At 34.4% G+C, this 22,151-nt stretch overlaps 1 protein-coding gene across 1 annotated transcript in view; it reads right to left on the bottom strand.

Moving 5' to 3' along the window:
• The window catches only part of LOC140437249 (pyridoxal-dependent decarboxylase domain-containing protein 1-like), a 46,113-nt gene that overhangs the window by 15,326 nt on the left and 8,636 nt on the right, over positions 1-22,151 (bottom strand). Inside the window, exons 2-6 of the mRNA XM_072526659.1 lie at positions 19,910-20,250; positions 10,793-11,034; positions 9,065-9,297; positions 8,467-8,538; positions 5,465-5,716 (exon numbers count right to left, since the gene is read on the bottom strand). Coding sequence (XP_072382760.1) covers positions 5,465-5,716; positions 8,467-8,538; positions 9,065-9,297; positions 10,793-11,034; positions 19,910-20,250 — 1,140 coding nt within the window. The remainder of the gene's footprint in view (positions 1-5,464; positions 5,717-8,466; positions 8,539-9,064; positions 9,298-10,792; positions 11,035-19,909; positions 20,251-22,151) is intronic.

A 22,151-nucleotide genomic window follows, 5' to 3' on the forward strand; every position in this document is an offset into this window, starting at 1 on the left:
GGTGATTAAACACTTTCTTTCTAGTGCAAATAAATGATTTTTTAATTAACGTAGAAGAGGAAATTGGAAGTGGAACAACATAAGTTAGACGAGTGTTATAAAATGAATATGTCCGAATATCCTCCTTATGTTTTTTAAAAATTAAGCACGCTATTTCAAGGATATATATGCAAGGAAGTGCCAAGATACCATGTTTCTGGATCAAAGGTCCCGTTGTACCAAATTTCACCTTGCATAAATAACTGAGTGCTCTCTTTTGTAGCACAAAAAGTCTGTTGAAACGATTTTTGCAATCTTAAAATCCAAGTGATGTGCAACTGATTTGATACCAAAACAACCCGATATATTTTTGCTTAGATATACAGTGTATTGCTCAAATTTAAGTATTATCAATATAGAGGCCTAAAAATGTATTTACGATGTCAGAACAAATGCCTGCGTTGCCAAGAGTAATGTTGTTTAGATCATTCTTAAAAGAAATTAATTTGGTTCTTGAAAAATTAAATGTGAAATGATGAGCTTTGGACCACTCTAAGATTTTTAGCAGATCAATACTAATAATCTTATTCAGTCCTTGTTTTGCCATAAAATTGTGCTGTTATCTACAAATATAGTAAACCGACCATTAATGTCGGGGTTAATTATGCCATTAAAATATATCAAGAAAAACATAGGTCCCAAGACAGAGCCTTGAGGTACGCCAGAACTAATGAAGATATTACTAGACTAGCGCTCATTAATTGACACAGACTGTCTTCCAAGTACGAACTGAACCACTTTAGAGCAGTGCTTCTAAAACCATATCTTTCCAGTTTATTAAGAAGTATTTTGTGATTGACATAGTCAAAGGCTTTAGATAGATCACAGAAAACCGCAGCAGCAACATAAAAACCTCCCCAAATCAGTATTGACCCTCCTCGGTAAGCCACTGTTTCGGTTATAGCGCATGCAGCAAACCTTTCATTTTGACGCCTATAGACACGTTGGCGTCCATCTGGACCTTTTAGGGCTATTCTACACTCATCTGAGAAGAGTATATTCTTTCATTCCGCCATAGTCCAGTTAGCATATTCTCGAGCAAAATTATGTTTAGCCCTACGGTGTTTTGGGAGCAGTTGTGGTGCGCGAGCTGGACGACAAGCCCTCAAGTTTATTTCTGACAGTCTTCTTTTAATCGTTTGTCTACTCACACTAACGTTTCTCACCTCAAGAAGAGAACTACGAGCTTCAGGAGCGGTGCAAAAGCGATTTCTCAATACTTTAGTGACAATGCAGTTAGCATATTCTCGAGCAAAATTATGTTTAGCCCTACGGTGTTTTGGGAGCAGTTGTGGTGCGCGAGCTGAACGACAAGCCCTCAAGTTTATTTCTGACAGTCTTCTTTTAATCTTTTGTCTACTCACACTTACGTTTCTCACCTCAAGAAGAGAACTACGAGCTTCAGGAGCGGTGCAAAAGCGATTTCTCAATACTTTAGTGACAATGAAGCGGTCATATCGAACTGAAGTGCATCGTTTTCGGCCTTGACCTGGCCTGCGGTTGTAAGATCCTGTCTCCCAAAATCGTCTGATAGCATTTTGTACCGTAGTTCTGGGTACATCGAGTACACCAGCGATATGACGTTGACTGTAACCAGCATCAACTAAACACTAAAAAGCACTAAAATTTCAACTTAAACAATATTCGCTCACAATGATATAAAATTACAATTTTAATTGTTAATTTTAATTACAAATTTAATTTTAATTACAAATTGTTCAAGAATTGTTATTAACACGAAAACAGATTTGCAACAATGTCGTACAACTACTATAATATGTCAAAAATCCTTCGATGACACAAATTTAGGAAACAAACTGTCACAGGTAATGTAAACAAAACAATAATAAAGGTGGTGGGGTTAATTTTGCTGGTGAGTTAAATCGTCTGTATTGGTGAAAAACATGGCTAGTGGTTAAACTACGTAACTTTTGTATTATCCAACATAAGCGAATAAATCAAAAAACAAAATGTTCAGAAAACATGAGGCTATAGTTAGGTTTTAATTTCAATATTTTAAAAATGCCAGAATATTCCACAGGGTGATGCAAACTTTAAGAAAAAACACAGTTTAATTCGTACACCCAGTATACAATGAAAATTTAGCTGTTTATAAACCATATTATTATAACAATATTGTCAAGGAATAAGGCTATAACATATTTAAAAAATCACTGTTTAGGAGATATAAGACATCAAAAATTACACATTTTTAAGGTGGCCGGTTAATTTTGACCTAGAGTGTAGAAGGGCTTATCGAGAACTTGTAATATTTTTATCTACCCATTCTTTTATAAAGCTATGATTTTCGTTTAGCCAGGTTTCATCTAAATAGAAAATGCATCTTCCTTCTAATCTAAATCGTTTTATCGTTCTCAAATATTGCCTTCACCAACAAACAATATTTTCTATATCGTTCAATATAGGTTTTTTTTTTTATTTTCATAGCAAAAACCGATTTCTATAAGTAATTTCCATAACTTATATCAGCCAAAGTGAGGAAAATTATTACCTCTTATTGCCTTTAATATTGTATCCAATGTACGAATCTCCTAGTTTAAATACAACGAATGAACTTTTTTCCGAAAATCAACAATTCCATTGGTTGTTTTTCTTCATATCTTTTTGGCTCAGTAATGTTTCCTTGTTTTCTTTCACTTAAAAATCTGTAAATGGTTCTTTCACTAAGACCTGTCATATACCGGAGCAAATAGTCACTACATTATTAACCGTTGTTAAAGATGCACAAGGGAGTCATAACTGTTTTTTTTTGTTTTTAACATCCAATGATTATTGCAATCTGTCTCATTACAAACAATAAGAAATGTATAATTTATGTACAATAACATAGTGCCGCCCAGTGGCAAGCACCTAGGTAAGACATATAATATTATAAATTTAATCCATGATATACCAATTAATTTAAACTTCAACTTAACAAAGTTTAATACAGATAAACAACACTGACACACATATGAGTACTATAAGACTAAAAAAATCGAGAAAAGTTTAAGAAAACACCGAATAAAACTTGTTATTTCACCTCACTATGCTCTGTTTCTCCAGATTTACTAGAGGTCCAAAGGGTCTGGTCGTTTTAATCTTCTTACGAGTGAAATGTTGAGCAGATCCGTGGCCAGCGGATTTGGATGACAGGATAATCTGGTCTTGTATACAGAGTTTACAGCAAATATTGCTTCGCCAACTGTTGGTAACTGTAGATCGTGGTGTAATCTGTGGTTCGTAATATACCAAGGGGCATTGCAGATCTGGCGCAGTACTTTCGATTGGAATCGTTGAAGTTTTTGTATGTTGGTATTACTTGCTGTACCCTAGATGTGTGCTGCATATTGGCATACCGGTTTTAAAATACATTTATATATCAGAAGTTTGTTCTCCAGGCTAAGATTTCATTTTCGACTCATCTACCAATACATTTTCCTGTAGATTATGCTGAGTTGAAGGCGTTTCTTCCATATGTGGATGCCCCAATTAAGTTTGCTATCCAAATGAATTTTCTAAGTATTTAACGACGGTATTAACTGGTAGTGGAGTGTTGTTTATAGAAACTGGTGGCGCGACACCTGTTGACTTGGACTCTCCGCAGTTTAAGCCAGCTCTCTAGTTTAAGTAGGTGATTTTGTAATACCTGGGATGCTTCAGTTGCTGTAGAATTTGAAGCCATGATAACTGTGTCATCGGCATATGTAGCTTATTAGGTATATTGGTCGTCGTTGGGAGATCTGATGTGTATATTAAGCAGAGGGTGGGTCCTAGTATGCTTCCTTTTGGAACTCAGGAACAAATTGGAAACAGGTTAGTAATTTTTTCCCACTTCTTTTGAGTTAAAAGAACCAATCTGTCAGGTAGGATCTTAAAAGTGAACTTATGGGATGAGGAAATATCGATTCAATTTTGGAGATAAGACTTACATGCCAAACGTTGTCGAATGCTTGAGAGACATCTAGAAATGCAGCAGTACAGTAATTTTTGTGTTCAAACTAATTTCTGATAGTCTTTACCATCCTATGAATTTGCTCGTTGGTACCATGTTTCCTAAACCCAAACTGATAATTCGGTAAAACATTACTGTCATATAAAATTAAAATAAGCTCTAGTCTTCTCAGAAAAAGCCGTTCAAATACTTTGAATATAATAGGCAACAACCTAATTGGGCGATATAAAGATACTTCCGTATGATCCTTATTAGGCTTTGGAATAAGAAGAATTTGAGTAACTTTCCATTGGAATGGAAAATAACCTGTTTTTAATATTGAATTAAATATATAAGTAATTAAACTCACGCCTTCGATGGGTAGATTTTTTAGTACTAAACGAGGTATTAAATCATATCCAGGTGACTTTTTCAAACTGTATCAAATAGGTTACAACTTTATCTTACTCGGTCGGCAGGTAAGCAGGTATCCCAAAGATAATTTGTTAAATTCCTCAAAGTCATTAATGAAGGATTATCCTGTAATGAGATCAAGGTTTTCTATGAATGTAATAGTATAGATATACCTTATGATCCAAAAATACTACTACTTCGTGAAAAAATTAAAGAGCGGAAAGAAGATTCAGGTAATTATCTGCCTAAGATACAATTTTTACAAAATTCGTGCTTTTTTATTTGCTTATTATTATTCGTCCTAAGAAGTTTTAATTCCATGGGGTCTTTTTTTAAAGTATATGTAACTAAACAAATTAATGCATAACTCGTAATTTAAAAAAAAAGCTAATTGGTTTCAACTACATCCGTACGGCAATGGTTTATGACCTTGACGGTAACCCTTAACCTCTATTTGAAGATTTACATTTGTAATGAGCTGCCAGTTGCAAACAAATAGACTTTAACAGAACGTAGTAACCCGTAATGTTTGACAGGAATACAAGGGACTATCACATGGGAATATAGAAATTATAGAGAGAGAATATATCGCCATTCAGCTGAGTTGAAACCTACTACGTTACGATTGGTCTCGCTAGAACATGAGTTTTACAGCAAGCGTGCAACTGTGGGAAATTATTGTAACATGATGCGTGATAAACTTCTATTCATTCAAATTTTCTGATCGATAACTAATGATGATGAATTGACGTCGATGAATCGACGGGTCGATAACTATTTTTCAATTTTTCCTATAGTTGAACGCTTGAACAAGTCGAGTTGTCTCTCGGAAGCCAATCATATCGCAGTATGTTTAAAGTAAATCAGTTTGCATTTCTACTTATAGATGCGAATCATATGCACTAAGGATAAAAATGGGAAATAAGTTATTACAATAAAATTTCAAAAAGATGTATTATTCATTTCTCTTCTTAAAACCAGTGGTTCTGATGAGTTAATAATCATATTTAACTCAGATACATATTTATCATAAAAAATACTCATTTTTGTATTTTTTTTTAATAGTTGTATACTTACCAATACTCTAACTTGTCTAAAAACGTCCAATGCGGACCACAGCCTTTCACTAGCCAGAAAATCTTCTTTGATCCTGGAATGCACACCTTCCGTTCCCAATTTCTGCAATCCCGTCCATAGAGGTAATGACAGTATCCTTCTACTTTGGTGATCAGTATTCAGTCCTGCTAAAACTGGAAGCGTACTCTCTCTACTTACTCCTACTTGTTTATTGCGATTAGGGTTGTTAGTGCCCCATAACCTATAGAGGGTCTATCAAAATGTTAAGAAAAATACAAATCCAGTAGGCCTAATTATCCCTGATAACGTGGGAAATACCCCATTAGGATAATACCAAGACTTCAAACCATCAAGAATCTTAAAAGCTAAATGTATACATTGAACAGTTTTTTATTTATAAAAGTTAACGAATGATTAAATAATGTCAAATTGGAAAAAACAAAGATGGTCCTAAAAACAAGAAAAAAGAAATGGATTCCCCCAGAAAACAACGACCTGTATGAAGATACACTAACCAGACATATACAAGACTTGCAAGATCAAATAGAAGATGTAGATCAAGCAAATGATAGCATAATGAAGGCTCTAAAAGAAACGGAAAGGGAGTGCTGCCCGACCGTTCTGACCTATAAAGAAAAGTAAGCCAATATACCAAAGAGCTAATAGGTAAAAGAAGTCAACTGACGGAAAAATACGGCTCCAACTACACAACAATGAAAAAATTAAATAAAGATATCTACCGGTCAATCCAAAAAGACGTAAGACAACACAATATTAGAGAAATAACTAAAATAATTCAAGAAAACAAAAGTTTAAAAGTTTTGAGGTAAAATACGAACAACATAGGCAACAAAAATATGTACAAAATAAAAAACAAATATGGAAACATTACTACTGATAGAACCAAAATCCTTGAAGTTGTCGGATCCTTTTATTACGAAATGTATGAGAGCACCGACGAAAGGCAAGATCAGCCCCTGTCCAAAATCACAAAACAGGGATCAGAATTATTGCCAGAAATAACTCAATACGAAATCAAAATCGCACTTTTAGAAATGAAAAATAACAAATCCCTGGCGATGACGGAGTAGTGATCGAAGCGATCCTACCGAGGAAAAACTCCTTCTCAATGGAACAATGCAGTCATTATTTTATTACAAAAGAAAGAAGACAAAACAGATCTAAAAAACTACAGTCCTATCAGTTTGCTTTCTCACATATATAAACTTTTCACAAAAAAAGACTGGATGCTAAATTGGACTTGTATCAGCCTAGAGAACAAACTAACAGCTCTAACGACCACTTGCTAGTGATAGAGAACCTGATAAAGAAGTCTGCAGAATACAACAAACCATTGGCACTGATATTTGTTGACTACGAGAAAGCTTTCAATGCCATAGGCATAAGCCATCAGAAAATGTTAAAAGCATTGACAAAATGCCGAATAGACCATCGCTACACTAACATATCTTAATCCCAATGAAAGAAAAATCCAAATCTGCAACCTCCACGTGGTAGAAGATGGGCAACATCTATCTATAGATGGCCAATGCAGATAGGGACCGAGTGATTGCCGGTATAAGCAATCTCTCACTTAGTGACCAACGGCTACGGGCGGATAAGTTGGTAAGTGATAGGGCACTCTTTTGTCCTGGAGTTGAGAAATCGACTCCAAAGGCGGATGAACCAAAGAAGTGGTCAACGGCAGAAGGATGTAGAAGGCAATGAGAAACCACTACATTAAAGATTTCACAACTACTGATCATGGACATCGGATACCAAGATCCGGCAGGGGAGGCAATTCTCAGTTAGATCGCCGGGCCTCCCAGGTCGCCAACATGCGAAAACCCCGCGTCAGGCACAAAAATATAAACGAACTGCAGATAGGTACCTGGAATGTGAAGTCTATATATGAATCAGGGAAGATCCACAATGTAATACATGAGATGAGGCGACTTAAAGTCAATATAATGGGACTAAGCGAGACCAGATGACCTAGATCTGGCGAAATCGAAGTCGACGGTGCCAAAATATACTACTCAGGAAATTAAGATATTCACCACTATAATGGCGTCGCGATAGTGGTTGATCGCAGTTTTTGCCAGGCTGTAACTTGTTTTGTTCCTATATCGGATAGAGTGTTGATGATCACAGTCCAAACAGCGCATAGAACTCTTAATATCTTACATGTGTACGCCCCCACTGCAGATAAAGATGAAAATGAAATAGAAGAGTTTTACAATGACATTAAAAAAGAACTAGACAGCACCAATAATAGAGATATAACAATAACAATGGAGGATTTTAATGCCAAATTAGGAAAAGGTAAATTCCAAGACATTATTGGTGAATTCGGACTAGGAATAAGAAACGAAAGAGGGGAAAGACTGACGGAATTCTGTCAGGAGTTTGAAATGATAGCGACAAATACATTCTTTCAGTTACCACCACGTAGATTATATACATGGAAATCACCTATGGATAGCAAAGAAAAAATTATCAGAAACCAGATAGATTATATCCTTATCAATAAGAGATACCGTAACTCCATCAAATCGGCAAAGACATATTCAGGAACAGATGTGTCATCAGACCACAATCCAGTAATTGTAAAATTCGAAATCCACTTAAAGAAAATAAAAAATCAACAAAAGACACAACAAATAAGCGAATAGCAGTTAATAAATAATAATTGATCAACACTTAATATTTCGAAGTTTTATTTATTTTCTCTCACAAATTTCGAACCATTTGATATTTCAAACACTCAATAATTCGTAATATTTTAAGAGTCTCTCGAGTTTCGAATTAACGAGTGTCGACTGTATATCAAAAAATATAGTCACATTGTAATGAATAGTATAGTATAACATATTTTACTTTGTAACATATTGTTAAGTATAACTGGCCATAGTAGCCGAGCACGTTAAATCTAAATAATAAATATCTTTAACTGGAACCGTTTGATCAAACGATCAAAAACTAAATATTTAAAAGGATACAATCATAGGCAGTCCTGGAATTCCCAACCAACTTCCTAAAGTTAAAGTCAAGCTGTCAGCTATTGGAGGAACCTAAAATATTCAAATTAAATTCAACAAGATATCTTATTTTCAAAAATTGAAAACCAAGTTTCAAAATATGACGAAATTACATTGAAAACTATTTTCTTTCCAAAATATGATACACACGTTCTATTATAAACTTCGTTAGAAAATTTTCGGTTCTTGTTTTAATTATTTTTATGGTCTATGCATTTAAGTAACTACAATACTTAAACGTTAAATATTCGTTCCATAAGTCACACATTTCTAGTTTCTTTCACATTTTCTGTTCATTAAGAATATGTTATATGTTAATATGAAATAATATATGTTTATTGTACTAAATAAAAAAAGTATCAGATTTTTGTTCGAGGTTGTATAACCGAGAACTAAAACCTAATATTTTTCAACATATCAATCAACGCGACGCAAAGTTACATGAGTTCAAATATGGACTTCCAGGTCTACTTCCTGTCACATTGAGTAAAAACCTAGGATTTTACGAAGCATGAATAAAACCTTTATTCACATGAATGAAACCTAAAAAATAACTTACCGTCCCATTGCGCTGATTATAATTTGGCAAAGCCAAAGCAGCTACACTATGTCCTCTGACATGTAGCCAAGTCCCATGCACTTTACAAAGCTCCCTAATCCTAGAAATATTATCTATATGGCCGGTTACAGGCGTGCCCGCGTCTGCAATAACTATGAGAGGCATTCGACCGGTAGCTACATCGTCAGCAAGCATTTTTTGTAGCGCCGAAACGTCCATAGTGTACTGGGAACCTAGAACAATATCAGATAATAAACAGACTACATGCGATAGAAAATGATAAGGAATTGTTTCTATTGAATAAGTCTTTGGAACATTTTAAGAAGTAGAACCACTGTTTTGCTGATATGTGTAAATAACCATGATATGTGTATAATTAACCAGCTTTTGTAAGCAACTTTGGAATTATGTAGAACGCCGTATTCAAAGCATTTCAGGACAAAATCCTATCTGAAAATCTCAAGCGCGAATCGAGAAAGAAGAGACAATGAGTCAGAAAAAGTCTGATAACTGGTCATTTAAATTGATCACTTGGATTTTTTTAGCCCATAAACACAAACATGATTTAATATATGTCGATCAGAGAGCCAAGCGGGACATGGTTCTTCTGCTAAAACGAACTAAACGTACGGCTAAAGTATAAATTAATCTTCTACTTAAAGTGGAATACGCTGAAATGTTCGGAAAGATTTCCGCGGTTAGTACAATTAAACCTAGAGCTAAGATTAATACTATTATAAAGATTAACATTAAACTCACCAGTCTTCCGGGTTGAACCGCGTCGATATCCATTGGGCCGAGCTTTCGACATCTTTTCTGATATCTTCTTCAGGACTTCCGAGGTCTCAGTCTCCCGAGCCTCCAGACACTACTACACTCACTAGTCACTTCTAGTTCACTCACTAGTTCACTACTACGACTGGAACCAGGGGACGGTTCATTTATACCGTCGATGGTGACGTGGCCTAGGTAGGGGTTAGGGTGGGGATTGCCGCGAGAGTTGGCACGAACATTTCCGACAGTGGGATTTTGATTCGAGGATGGAGGGGGCGATATTTTCTTTATAAGAGGTCTCCATGTAGAAGATAACCGTATGGCGTCATCTCTTTTATTAAGGCAATTTGGTCTTTTTTCTATTTCTATGGCTTCTCGGATAATTCTTGGTTTATAGAAGCGGATGAGGGCTATGATTCTGGAGTTTTCAAAATCAATTTTGTGACCTGTATAAAGATGGAGTTGACCGAGAGCTGAAATTGAATCGGAATTGCGAACAGATATGGAATGTTCATAAATCCTATTTTGAATTCTACGATTTGTTTGGCCTATATAGGATCGGGGACAGTCTGCACAAGGAATTTCATCCTATATAGGCCAAACAAAGCGTAGAATTCAGGCCACGTCACCATCGACGGTATAAATGAACCGTCCCCTGGTCCCAGTCGTAGTAGTGAACTAGTGAGTTAACTAGAAGTGACTAGTGAGTGTAGTAGTGTCTCGGGGCTCGGAAGACTGAGACCTCGGAAGCCCTGAAGAAGACATCAAAGAGGATGTCGAAAGCTCGACCCAATAGATATCGACGCGGTTCAACCCGGAAGACTGGTGAGTTTAATAGTAATATTTATAATAGTATTAATCTTAGCTCTAGGTTTAATATATATATATATATATATATATATATATATATATATATATATATATATATATATGAACAATAATAAATAATCTTACCAAAGTACGTATTGACCGGTACAGGCCTCACGCATGCTAATGGTAGTCCTAATTGTCTGCAAAGATGCTGTACAGTACCAAGAGGACTGGCCACGCTGCTATAGATAGTTGGCAGTGAATTATTCAATGTTAAAGCTCCGTCCTCTAGATATCTGGGATATTTGCAGTGCAGCATCATGCGGGTAACTCTTACTAATCCTTCTAAATGATCTTCATGGTAAAAAGCTGAACAATCTAAAAACCTGAAAGAAACATTTAATTTTATTATTATCGATGCTATATATTTAATAGAAAAGTAATGTGGTATTATTCAAATGCCTTCAAAAAATCGAGTTTATAAGAAAAAAAAAGTGGTGATTTGGACAGACTAACAAGCCGACGGAAAGACAATGACAACATTTAAAGAAGGACCTATGGGGCCCTTAATATGTAATGGCTAAGAGAGACGGATTGGAAGAGGTAATAAGATTGATTGTTCACCAAGGTTTCTTTGTAATTTTGCCACAAGTATATTTTTCTATTTGTCGTAAAGGTAATCTAAAAGTTATAATTCTTTAAATAATTTTTAATCATTATGTATGGTGTAATAATTAATCAATTTTAACTCTAATGAAGTAGCCGCCTGCCTAATAGAATAGAATAGATTCGAATTGAAATAAGCTTTATACTGAAAATTGTACAATTTTATGGAAAATTTTACAAGTCAGAAAATACCAATAACAATTACAATTTACTGAAATTATATAAATCGTCAATATCACAAAATAAAACGTAATAAAATAAACAATATATTGCAAAATTTAAATAAATTGCAAATTGCGTAATAAAACCTTACGACCTAATATGTTGAAGTTGCTGCATATGTTATCCAAATATAGGTAAAAATACTTTAGTTACTTGTACATAAAGTTACTGTAATTTCTTAATTATTCGTTAAGAACCTTTTCTACTGAATAATACGGTCTTTCAGATAGAGAAACTTTTGTCATTTTACGGAACTTGGGGAAAGATGTTGCAGATTTGAGTTGTAAAGGGAGATGGTTGTATCGTTTTTTGACGAATATAATACAGATTTCTTTACTAACTCAGTGGATGGGATCGGTAAGTAAACATCAAAGGTTGAATTTTTGGTGGAGTAGTCATGATTAGGTATTGCTGGAAAACATTAGGTTTTCGTGAAAACCTACATTCGTAGGTTTTCACGAATTAAGCAAACAGTTTCTAAAATATATAAAGACACAAGTAGTAAAATCCCGTGATTTTTTAAGTAGCTCCTACAGTGAGTTGTTATTCTAACGCCAAACAGATACGGTATTGCTCTTTTTTGTAATTTAAAAATAACATCAGATTGGGCAACTGTACTAGAACCCCAAAATGTAATACCACATCGAAGATAAGATTCAAACAAAGAAAAATATATTATTTTGGAAGATGCTAAATTAATTTCCTTCGTTATTATTAAGAAGCAAAAGTTGAAGAGCTCCTTTATAGGATAATGCTACTGTCTTATGCACAATGAAAGAGATTAAATTAGAGTCGGACCAGGTTTTTATTTTGAGTAGATAAGAAGTTATAGCTACATGAAGAGTTGTAATATTAAAGTTCCTCCAGGTGATACTGGTATTTTTTAAATTAGTGATGTTATTTATCAAGATAAGGAAAAGTAGATGACCTAATACTGAACCTTGTGGCACTCCACATACAATAAAAAGCCGGACTGATTTTGTGATAAAATGTTGTTTTCAACGAGAAAATACATGTCGGGCTTTTATAAGTCTCTATAATTTTGGATAGTACCGGTAGTAAGACAATAGAGCACTTTTAGAGCTTCCCAGACTATTTTGATAGTATGCTTGTTTAACTGTTTTGATAAGTTTTAGATAAGTTTCTCAGTACTTGGTGATATATTCACTAACGGAGATGTTAGTAGTAAATTTCTTGATGTACAGTAGTGAACGCATATTCTTGGCTGATATGCGGATACCTTTGGTAGTCCAGGGTTTGTGATGTTTAGAATTAAATGTAATTAAAGAAAATGCCTTGTTGAAAATACAGATAAGCCTATCTAAAAAATCACTGAAATTATAGACCTGGTCTACAGAAGGAAAGTGCCACCCAGAAGTCAAGCATAAATTTTGGAACTTACGAAAATTCTGAGCGGAAAAAGTCCTACCTAAACGTCGGGTTTTCGAGGAGAGTTTGTTGAGAGTGTTAAACTTGGTATATGTTGCTTCATGATCAGATAGTCCTGGATTAATAGTTGTGGAGCGTACAAGGGGTGAGAAATATGAGACAATATTAACATTCATTGTGAGACCATAAGATTAGAATATATTGATAGATATATATTGACAAGGACAGTTGAGTAGCACAAGTAGCAGCGTAACTAATGCCGCCGCATAGAATTTGTCTGCTTTTATTGAGAGATCATCTAACAAATTTAGCAGGTTCTAAGAAAATAGTTCCGTGGAAGAGTCAAATGATCTATAAATGTAAATAATGTATAGATTAAGATTCTTATTATAAACTAAGGAAAATTCAAAGAAGGCTTCATTTAACAAAAAGTCATATTTGGTTACCGGAAAGAAATCATTATTTGTAGAAAGAATTAATGTGCCACCATGATCTGAACTTGAACGATCACTCTTAGCAATTTTTGTATATTTTTCTACAAAAAAAGGCTCGTTCACTTTAAGTCAGTGCTCTGTAACCGCAACTATCGGAGAAAATCCTAATTCTTCTAGAAACAAAAAAAAAATCATCTGTTTTATATCTTATAGGACGAATATTAATCAGAACCATGCTAAAGTTGTCATCACTAAAATAGTTTGAGGTTTCTAGCCCTACAGAACACGTCATATTGTTAAAAAATTTCGTTTTGGAGAGACAACGAAATAGTAATTTCGGTGACATTCACTTGATTTTGCAGGTGAATAATTCTTGCCGAAGTAGAAAGGACCTAAAAGTAGCAAGATCAGCTTCCACCTCAGTTGGACGAATTCCATAAGCATCGTTAAATGCTAGAAGGATTTTTCGTATCTCTTCCATCTTAGTGGGAAGTCCTTCGGAAGCCAAAAAGAATTTAACGCTTGTGTTGGTAAATCCATCGTAACATACTGAAGCAGGTTGGTCGTCTAATCGGTTCCTTTAACCTTGCTAGAGATATCGACTGTTCGAGTTATTGGTTAATCTAACTCTTGGTGGGGTCATAGGATCCACATTTGTCGCTGGTTCCAAAGTATCTTTCTTAATAAAATTAATATGGAAATGGAAAGGATTATTCTTCTTCTGAAATTTACCTTCCAATATGATTTGGAGTAATTCACATCTTTCACCTCTCAACAACATGACCCAAGTATTGTATTTTTCTCTCTTAAAAGGATTCTTAGATTTGCCAATTTCGATGGAATGCTGATCTGTGAGTATTTTCTGTTTTCTATTTCATTTTTGTCGTTGCTTGAAATGGTAACTGCATCTTCCAAGCTAACAGGGCTTCCGATGTTCTTCGGACTTATATTTGACTCAGATGAAGGCATTGGTTAATATGAGGATTCGCTATACCAAATTTGCCATTAAGGTGGCCAAATTTCCTTTTTGAATAATAAGTCAATGGAGGTTTTAAATTATACATATATTTTGAATGACATATAATATATTGCTTGATATCTAGCTTCTCTTTAATAAAGTGAGTCACTTGTATGGGGTTGTAAGTTGGGGTTAAGTTTCTAATAACGACATAATGAAATTTATCTTCTACATTTATCTAAACGACATAACATTGAGAAAAAAAACATCGTGATACAGATATGAAAATTAAAGTATGCAAGACAACAATACGCTCCATTATAACTTACAATGAAGAAACAAAACAAGTTGTGTAGTCTTCATACTAATCGAATTTTCAATAGCCATTCTTCACAATTAGACAGGTTAAACAAATGAAACGTATGCATTCATAAATGAAAACTCCAGATTCTTTACATGTTATGCTAAAATGACGAATGATAAAGTATGTTGCCCCATTAATTACTATTTAAATGGGAATAAGCCACAATTAAAGGTTAAAATACGTTTATTGACGTTTCAATTTCCACTTCGGAAATCGTTCTCAAAATACAAACATTACAAAATACAAAACACTAATGTTTGTATTTTGAGAACGATTTCCGAAGTGGAAATTGAAACGTCAATAAACGTATTTTAACCTTTAATTGTGGCTTATTCCCATTTAAATAGTAATTAATTTAAAATGCCACAAGAAAATTTGAAATAAACGATGATGTTACGGCGTCATTTTAAAGACGACCGGAGTGCGAAATGTTAAAATTTGTAACACGTAGCATAAAGTGGGTGTAACGAACAAATACGGTTGATAAAACTTTTGGCGTGCCAGTCATGGTTTTTATTATTAATTTATTATTTAGTGCATATAAAAGCAAATTAAAAGATAAAATAAAAAATTATTTTTATATATATTTGCGACATTATCGAACTAAATACTTTAAGTAGTATACTTATCATTATTTGGCACGTAGTAACTTTTTTATTAATATGTTAATTAAACATAAATAAATGGTATTGTATCATATATAGCATATCTCACATAAATGTGAGAAAAGTGCTTTTTCGGGTAACCTTTTGATGTTAAATATTATCGAAGCATTCAAATTGAATAATAACTCCCTATCCTTCTCTCGCGTCTTTGTGTTTGTATATTTCCTCTTCATCGTCTTCATTATTTCTTGTTCGTATTTAAAATAATTCAGTGCGATGCGTTCTTCTCTCAGCTGGAGAGAATCAAACATTTAAAACCTAAATTTAAACCATACATTACATATCTGCAAGACACCAATGCGAAGAATTCCAGACTTCCCTACTTGGAAACATTTCAAGAAATCTTCTTTTGGTGCCTATTCTCTGTGGATGTTGGCAATCACGTTGGTCCATACAACTTTGTTGACAGCTGCTCTAAATAGATGTATGGTAGTCATTCCTGCCCACTGTCTGATGTTCTTCAACCACGATGTCCTTCTGCGCCCTTGAGATCTTTTGCCTTCTATCTTGCCTTGTAAACACAAGATTCACTTGGATCAAGTATTACGCTCTGATGCTTTCAAAAGTGATTCTAGTGTTGGCTGTTCAGTTACCACAAAAAGCAACCTTATTTGCATTTTTCGTTTGTGTAACGTATATTAAAGGTTATTAACCCAGATGAGCCTGACGTACAATAAATTGTACACCATAAACATGATTTGACTTGTGCGAATCTTTTCTCTTGCTAACAGCTTAAATACTTTCCGTAAGTCTTAATCAACCATAAGATGTAGTTATGAACTGCTCGATTTGTGATGTCTGACGATAATTATGTGATAGAGTTTATAAGTTTCATAATATGGCTGGATATGGAGTACCATGTGCTAAGAACTAAATATTTGTTATATTTATGCAAAAAAAAAAAAAAAAATTTGTACTTACGGGTAAAAAATACATATATGTTTCGATATAGATTTAAAAAATTGGTGAAATCATTATTTTGTAATTAGTGTTAGGCTATTTGATTTTAATGTACAAAATATTGTAAGGCAGACAAACACCATACTATTTCCTTTTAGAAGTTTTTTATTGGATGTTATAGAATGATGAAAATTTAGTAGCAAATGTAGACACTATTACTTTGGTGCTTTCAGGAAATGCATGTATTTTCATAACATATGAAGACTATGGTCTTGAAGGTACAATGTGGATGGATAATTTAAGTTACGGAAAATATATACAGATTATGAAGTCAGAGCTAGCATTTTATTAGAATATTCTGATCCGCTAAAAGAAATATGGCAAAATAATAGTTTAATCTTGTTCTTGAGTACCGTTTTACCTCTATTTTGCTTACGAAACTGACGGAAAGATTTTTAGTCACCGACACGGTTATAGAAAATGGTTTAGAAGAAATGCACAATATTCGAAAAATATGAGAAAAGAAAACAGTGGGGCATATAATTACAGAAATAATTGCAGTACAATGACATCACAATAATTTAATAACGCTTAGTTTAAACTCTGCACTACCTACTGCAACCAATTCGTTTTGTAAAGTAGTTCCTAGAATAAGAAAAGGATCCACATATAAAACAAAATAGACAATTTTCCTCTGTGATACTGGTTTTATTTATCATTTCAGGTAGACCAACCCCATCTCGTACATGTGTATAGTGTTTATATTCGATAAAAAAATGCGGTGTTCAAAATACAATATTGCAGGCTTCCTTATCAAATATTTTGTTTCATTCCATATCCAAACTTAATAGTAGGTTATATGCCTGGTGTACCATATTTTGTACAATATTTTTTATTAATTGTGCATAAATAGATTGTTTTAATGATAAATATGTTTTTGTTACCTTGTATAACTTCTTCTGGAAACAGAAGAAATTAAAAACCAACTTAAGGCTAAAATAAAAAATGTCAACTCATTGTTTTAAGGCTGTTTTAGCAGTTCATGTACACTGCGATTTGAAATGGGCGTATCACTTACTTTTCTACACTGCTTACGCGAGACCATCTTTACTCAGTGCCGCCGGCCGACGGGTAGTTTAATGACAACAAATACATTATTCTCCATTCAAATTAGTTTTAACACGAACTAACTGACCGTACGTTCATGAGATTTGACGTCACGAAGGCGATAACGATGAAACTAAGCGCCGATGATGAGTAACACGTTTCACTATTAGATTTTAGTATTTTTTAGCAATTTTCTTTAAAGTTGGAACACGCTTTTCTCGATTATTACTGGACACAGAAAGGTGAAACAAAAATCAACGATTACAGAAAAAAAAACTCTTTCGAGTGATGGGCGTAAAAAGTTTGGTTATAATAGAACGTTAAACAGTATATTCCAATTTTTCAACAGAAGTTTCAAAAAAATAAAAAAAGTAAAACCATCAGTTTAAAGGCAACATAATTTCGAATAACGTGTCCAAATTTCGAGACATTTTGTCAGTAAATAACAGAGAAAACACTGTCCCTAGGTTTTGGTGCACCGATAAAACAGCCTTAATGATAAATATGTTTTTGTTACCTTGTATAACTTCTTCTGGAACCAGAAGGAATTAAAAACCAACTTAAGGCTAAAATAAAAAATGTCAACTCAGAGCTACAGCCAGAAATAGCAAATCAGAAATAAAGAAGGCATTGAAAGAAATGAAAAACAACAAATCGCCTGGAAAAGATGGAATAACTGCAGAGATGCTGAAATATGGTGGAAAAGTGGTAATTAATACTCTACATTCCCTTTTAACAAGATATTAAAAGAAAAAAGAATCCCAAATAACTGGAAGGAATCCGTAACCATTATCCTACACAAGAAAGGGGATACAAAATTCGACGGGTACCAGTCGAAAGAACAAGGTGGTTTTAGAAAGAGATTTAGCACAAGTGACCATTTACTAAGTATGAAAATAATTATAGCACAAGCAAATGAATACCACATTCCTCTATATATATATATATATATATATATATATATATATATAGCGTTCATAGATTTCGAAAAGGCTCTCGACAGTGTCGAACATTGGGCAGTGAAAAGTTCTTTGATTAACAGCAGAATTGACCACAGATATACGGAACTAATAGCCAATATATATATATATATATATATATATATATATATATATATATATATATATATATATATATATATATATATATATAAGGATGCCAAAACGACAATTAAAGTATATGAATGAACAAAATCAATACAAATAAATAGAGGCGTGAGGCAGGGTGACACAATATCACCGAAACTTTTCAATCAGGCTCTGGAAAATCATAACAAATACAGATAAAAACATCACAATGAGGATCGGACAAGATGAAATAGGACAAGTTCAGGATTATATATATCTGGGTCAAACTATAAAACTTAACAAAGAAAACCAAACAGCAGAGATAAAAAACGAGTTAGACTGGCATGGGTGGCATTTAGCCAACTAAGCTACATTCTTAAAAACAAAAGATAACCACAGCATCTTAAGACCAAAGTATACAATCAATGCGTACTCCCTGTTCTCACTTATGTGGACATTTACAAAAGCAAACATGGATAAAATCCCAAAGAGCAACGAAAAGACAAATGTTGCACATAAGACTAATGGATAAAAAGAGAAACGAGTGAATAAGAGAGAAAACAAAAGTGAGGGATGTTAGACAAGAAGTTGCAAAATTGAAATGGAGATTCGCCGGACACAATATAAGACAAAAAGAAGACCGATGGAACAAAATTCTTATAAGTTGGAGACCGTTGGAATTGGAGACCCCAAATGAGATGGGCAGATGATATCAAAAAGCACGTGGGCGCTAGGTGGATGACTATAGCGACAGACAGAGAAGAATGGAAAAGGATTGGGGTGGCCTATGTTCAAATATGGACCGAAGAAGCCTAATTAGATAGATAGACCTTGTATAACGCTTAAATGTGGAGAAAAATATTAAAAAATTATTGTCCAAAAATTGAATTAAGTCCACACTCAAAGGAAACCGACAGCACACACGACATATCTGTACACTCTCTAGCTTCCATTTTATACATTCAGGAATTATTTACCTATCACCCCCTTGTCTAAAAAGTCCATCACCCTTGCTAACACCTTTCTACATTAAACTCTAAGCTAACCATTATATGGTTTCCGTCTCACATTAGTATACCTGGCAGTGAACTCGCAGGTCAGTATGCTAAAACGTCTTAACAGACGCCACGTCAACCGGTCACGTCAAAATTTACAAAGATGTTAGAACGAAATAAGGGAACATAATCACCAGGAGATTATGGCAAACCTATTAAAGCTCCACAAATTCATCCCCACGAGCAATCCAGTCCTCATTGTATAAACCAATTTATACTGTCACCACATGACACTCTAGACAAGACCTTACAACCATATGATTATATCATAAACTTAAATTATTGTTACCTGAGTTAAGTTATTACTACTATGTACCACCATGTTGTTTTCGTAATCGCTCCCGTGCGAGTGGTAATTTTTTGCTTATTTTGAGAAAACAAAAGTTTTCAGTATTTTGTTATAAAAAAAAATAAAATTTGGTTAAAAAACTTACCCAAATAACTGAGTTATCCATCTAGTAGTATCAGTAGTAAATCTTGTGCTTAACTTCTGCAAAATAGGCCTTTCTAGACCTCCACAATAGACTGCCAAACTGTGCGTTACCATTACCAACTTAGTAACACTATCCAGAGAAGGAAAGTTGAGGGGTTCACCCTCATCATCTGTACTAATCAACCCATGGATAGTTCTGATAATTTCGTCAGTATGTTTCTTTTCTAATCCTAAGAATACAGTAGAATGATTATGGACATTTTCTGGTATTGGAACTCCTTCGGCGGCTTGTTCTAACCTACTCACTATTTCTGAAGCTTCAATTGCCAACTCCCCTAAGCTCTAAGTAATAAGAGAAGTAAAAGTTAAATCTACAATGAATTAACAATACAATTGTGTTGCTTGCATCTGACATTCCACATTTAAAAACAAAATCAACAAACAAACTTCCAACTTTCTACCATATTTACGACAACATAAAACCTTCCTATAAGATAGATATTTAGATATAATTAAAATATCATATTTCTGTTATGGTGGCACCACACTTCGCTATGTGTTATTCGTTATGCGCCATATTCGGCCGCGTGACACAGTGTGGAAGGTACATTCGTCAATTATTTGATTTAATGGCACGCATAAGCGAATACCCGAATAGGACCCGTCCACTTGTCGGTTTTTTGACACGCTTTAAAGGGCACGAATAAGCCGAATGTATGTGTCGACTGCCCACTCTTCGGTCGCACCGGTGGTTGTCTCGCTGTTTATCTTAACCTAACTTTATTCTAATTCTCGTTATTCTTGAACCATAAATTTGACAAATTTGGGTGTTTATATACAACTATCGTACCTATTACGTTTTGATTTGTGATTGCAGCGACCGTCAATACGTATACGTCCATTTTGGTTCTGCCGAATACGGATTACATAAATATTTGGCATGTTTGGCTCGCCGGCACAAGTATGGAGTAGCGTATCTGTTATTCGCTGAAGAATAACAAATATTTGGGCGAACACAGCGAAGTCGCATAACAAATACAATATAGCGAAGTGTGGTGCCACCATTATTTTATTATTATATTATTTGAAAATATCCTGTGCTGAATAGTTGTAAATTTAAATCCTTAATAGTGTCTTTTTGGCAAATTATTTAATTAACTACTAATACTATAAGCTCTACTAGCCAATTATGAAGAATATTAGCTTCTTCGGTGAGAAATAATGAGCTTCAATCTTGTACGAGACTTTAATTGGTGATCTCGCAGCTCTATATAACAGACATGTTTATCAGCTTCCATATTTTTTATAATTAATATACAGACAGAAAAAACAACACCTATAAGGTGTTATAGTAATACTGAATGTATTACAACTAATTTCCAAGAATATATAATATCTATTTTAGGACAAAACATTATTCGTTTTTCAAACCATACCGGCAAAGTGGTTTTTGTGGTATCTTCTCTTCTTACAAAAAAGTAATTAAGCGATGGTTTTAGATTTTCAACAGCTCAGTGCGTTTGATAGGGGCTGAATAATGGGCTTGCATGCAGCCGCTTTGTACTTTAGAGAAATAGCCATGAGGTTACAGAGAAGTATCAATATGGTTGAGGTGGTTTGTTGTCGGGGCATGGAATTAGGAAGGCTGTACACAAAAAGCTAGAGGTACAGGACGTGTTAGAAGAGTGGTCTCAAACCAAGATCGCCGCATTAGACTTTTATCTTTATGGGACTGCTTCACGTCCAGAAGGTCAATGGCAGACCAGTGATTTGAGAGCGTGGAAGACAAATTACAATTCTTCTTCAAGTGCAATCTCCGCGGCGGAGGTCGGCAATCATCATAGCTATTCGGATTTTTGAGACGGCTGCTCTGAAAAGTTCATTTGATGTACATCCGTACCACTCTCTCAGGTTGCGCAGCCATGAGATTCTACGCCTCCCTATGCTTCTCCTTCCTTGGATCTTTCCCTGCATAATCAGTTGGAGCAAGGTGTATTTCTCTCCACGTGCAATATGTCCGAGATATTCCAATTTTCTTGTTTTAATTATATTTAAAATTTCTATTTCTTTATTCATCCTTCTCATAACCTCTTTGTGACGTGTTCTGTCCACGATATTTTCAGAATTTCGTTGGCTCATTTTGAAGACAATTAAGTCAATTTGTTGCCTTAGCAGTAAGACAAAAACGTACAGGAAACTTTCACGTAGTGTCATTCTTCTGCATGACAATGTTTGACCCATGT

The sequence above is a fragment of the Diabrotica undecimpunctata genome, chromosome 3 (assembly GCF_040954645.1).
Source record: "Diabrotica undecimpunctata isolate CICGRU chromosome 3, icDiaUnde3, whole genome shotgun sequence".
Lineage (NCBI taxonomy): Eukaryota > Metazoa > Arthropoda > Insecta > Coleoptera > Chrysomelidae > Diabrotica > Diabrotica undecimpunctata.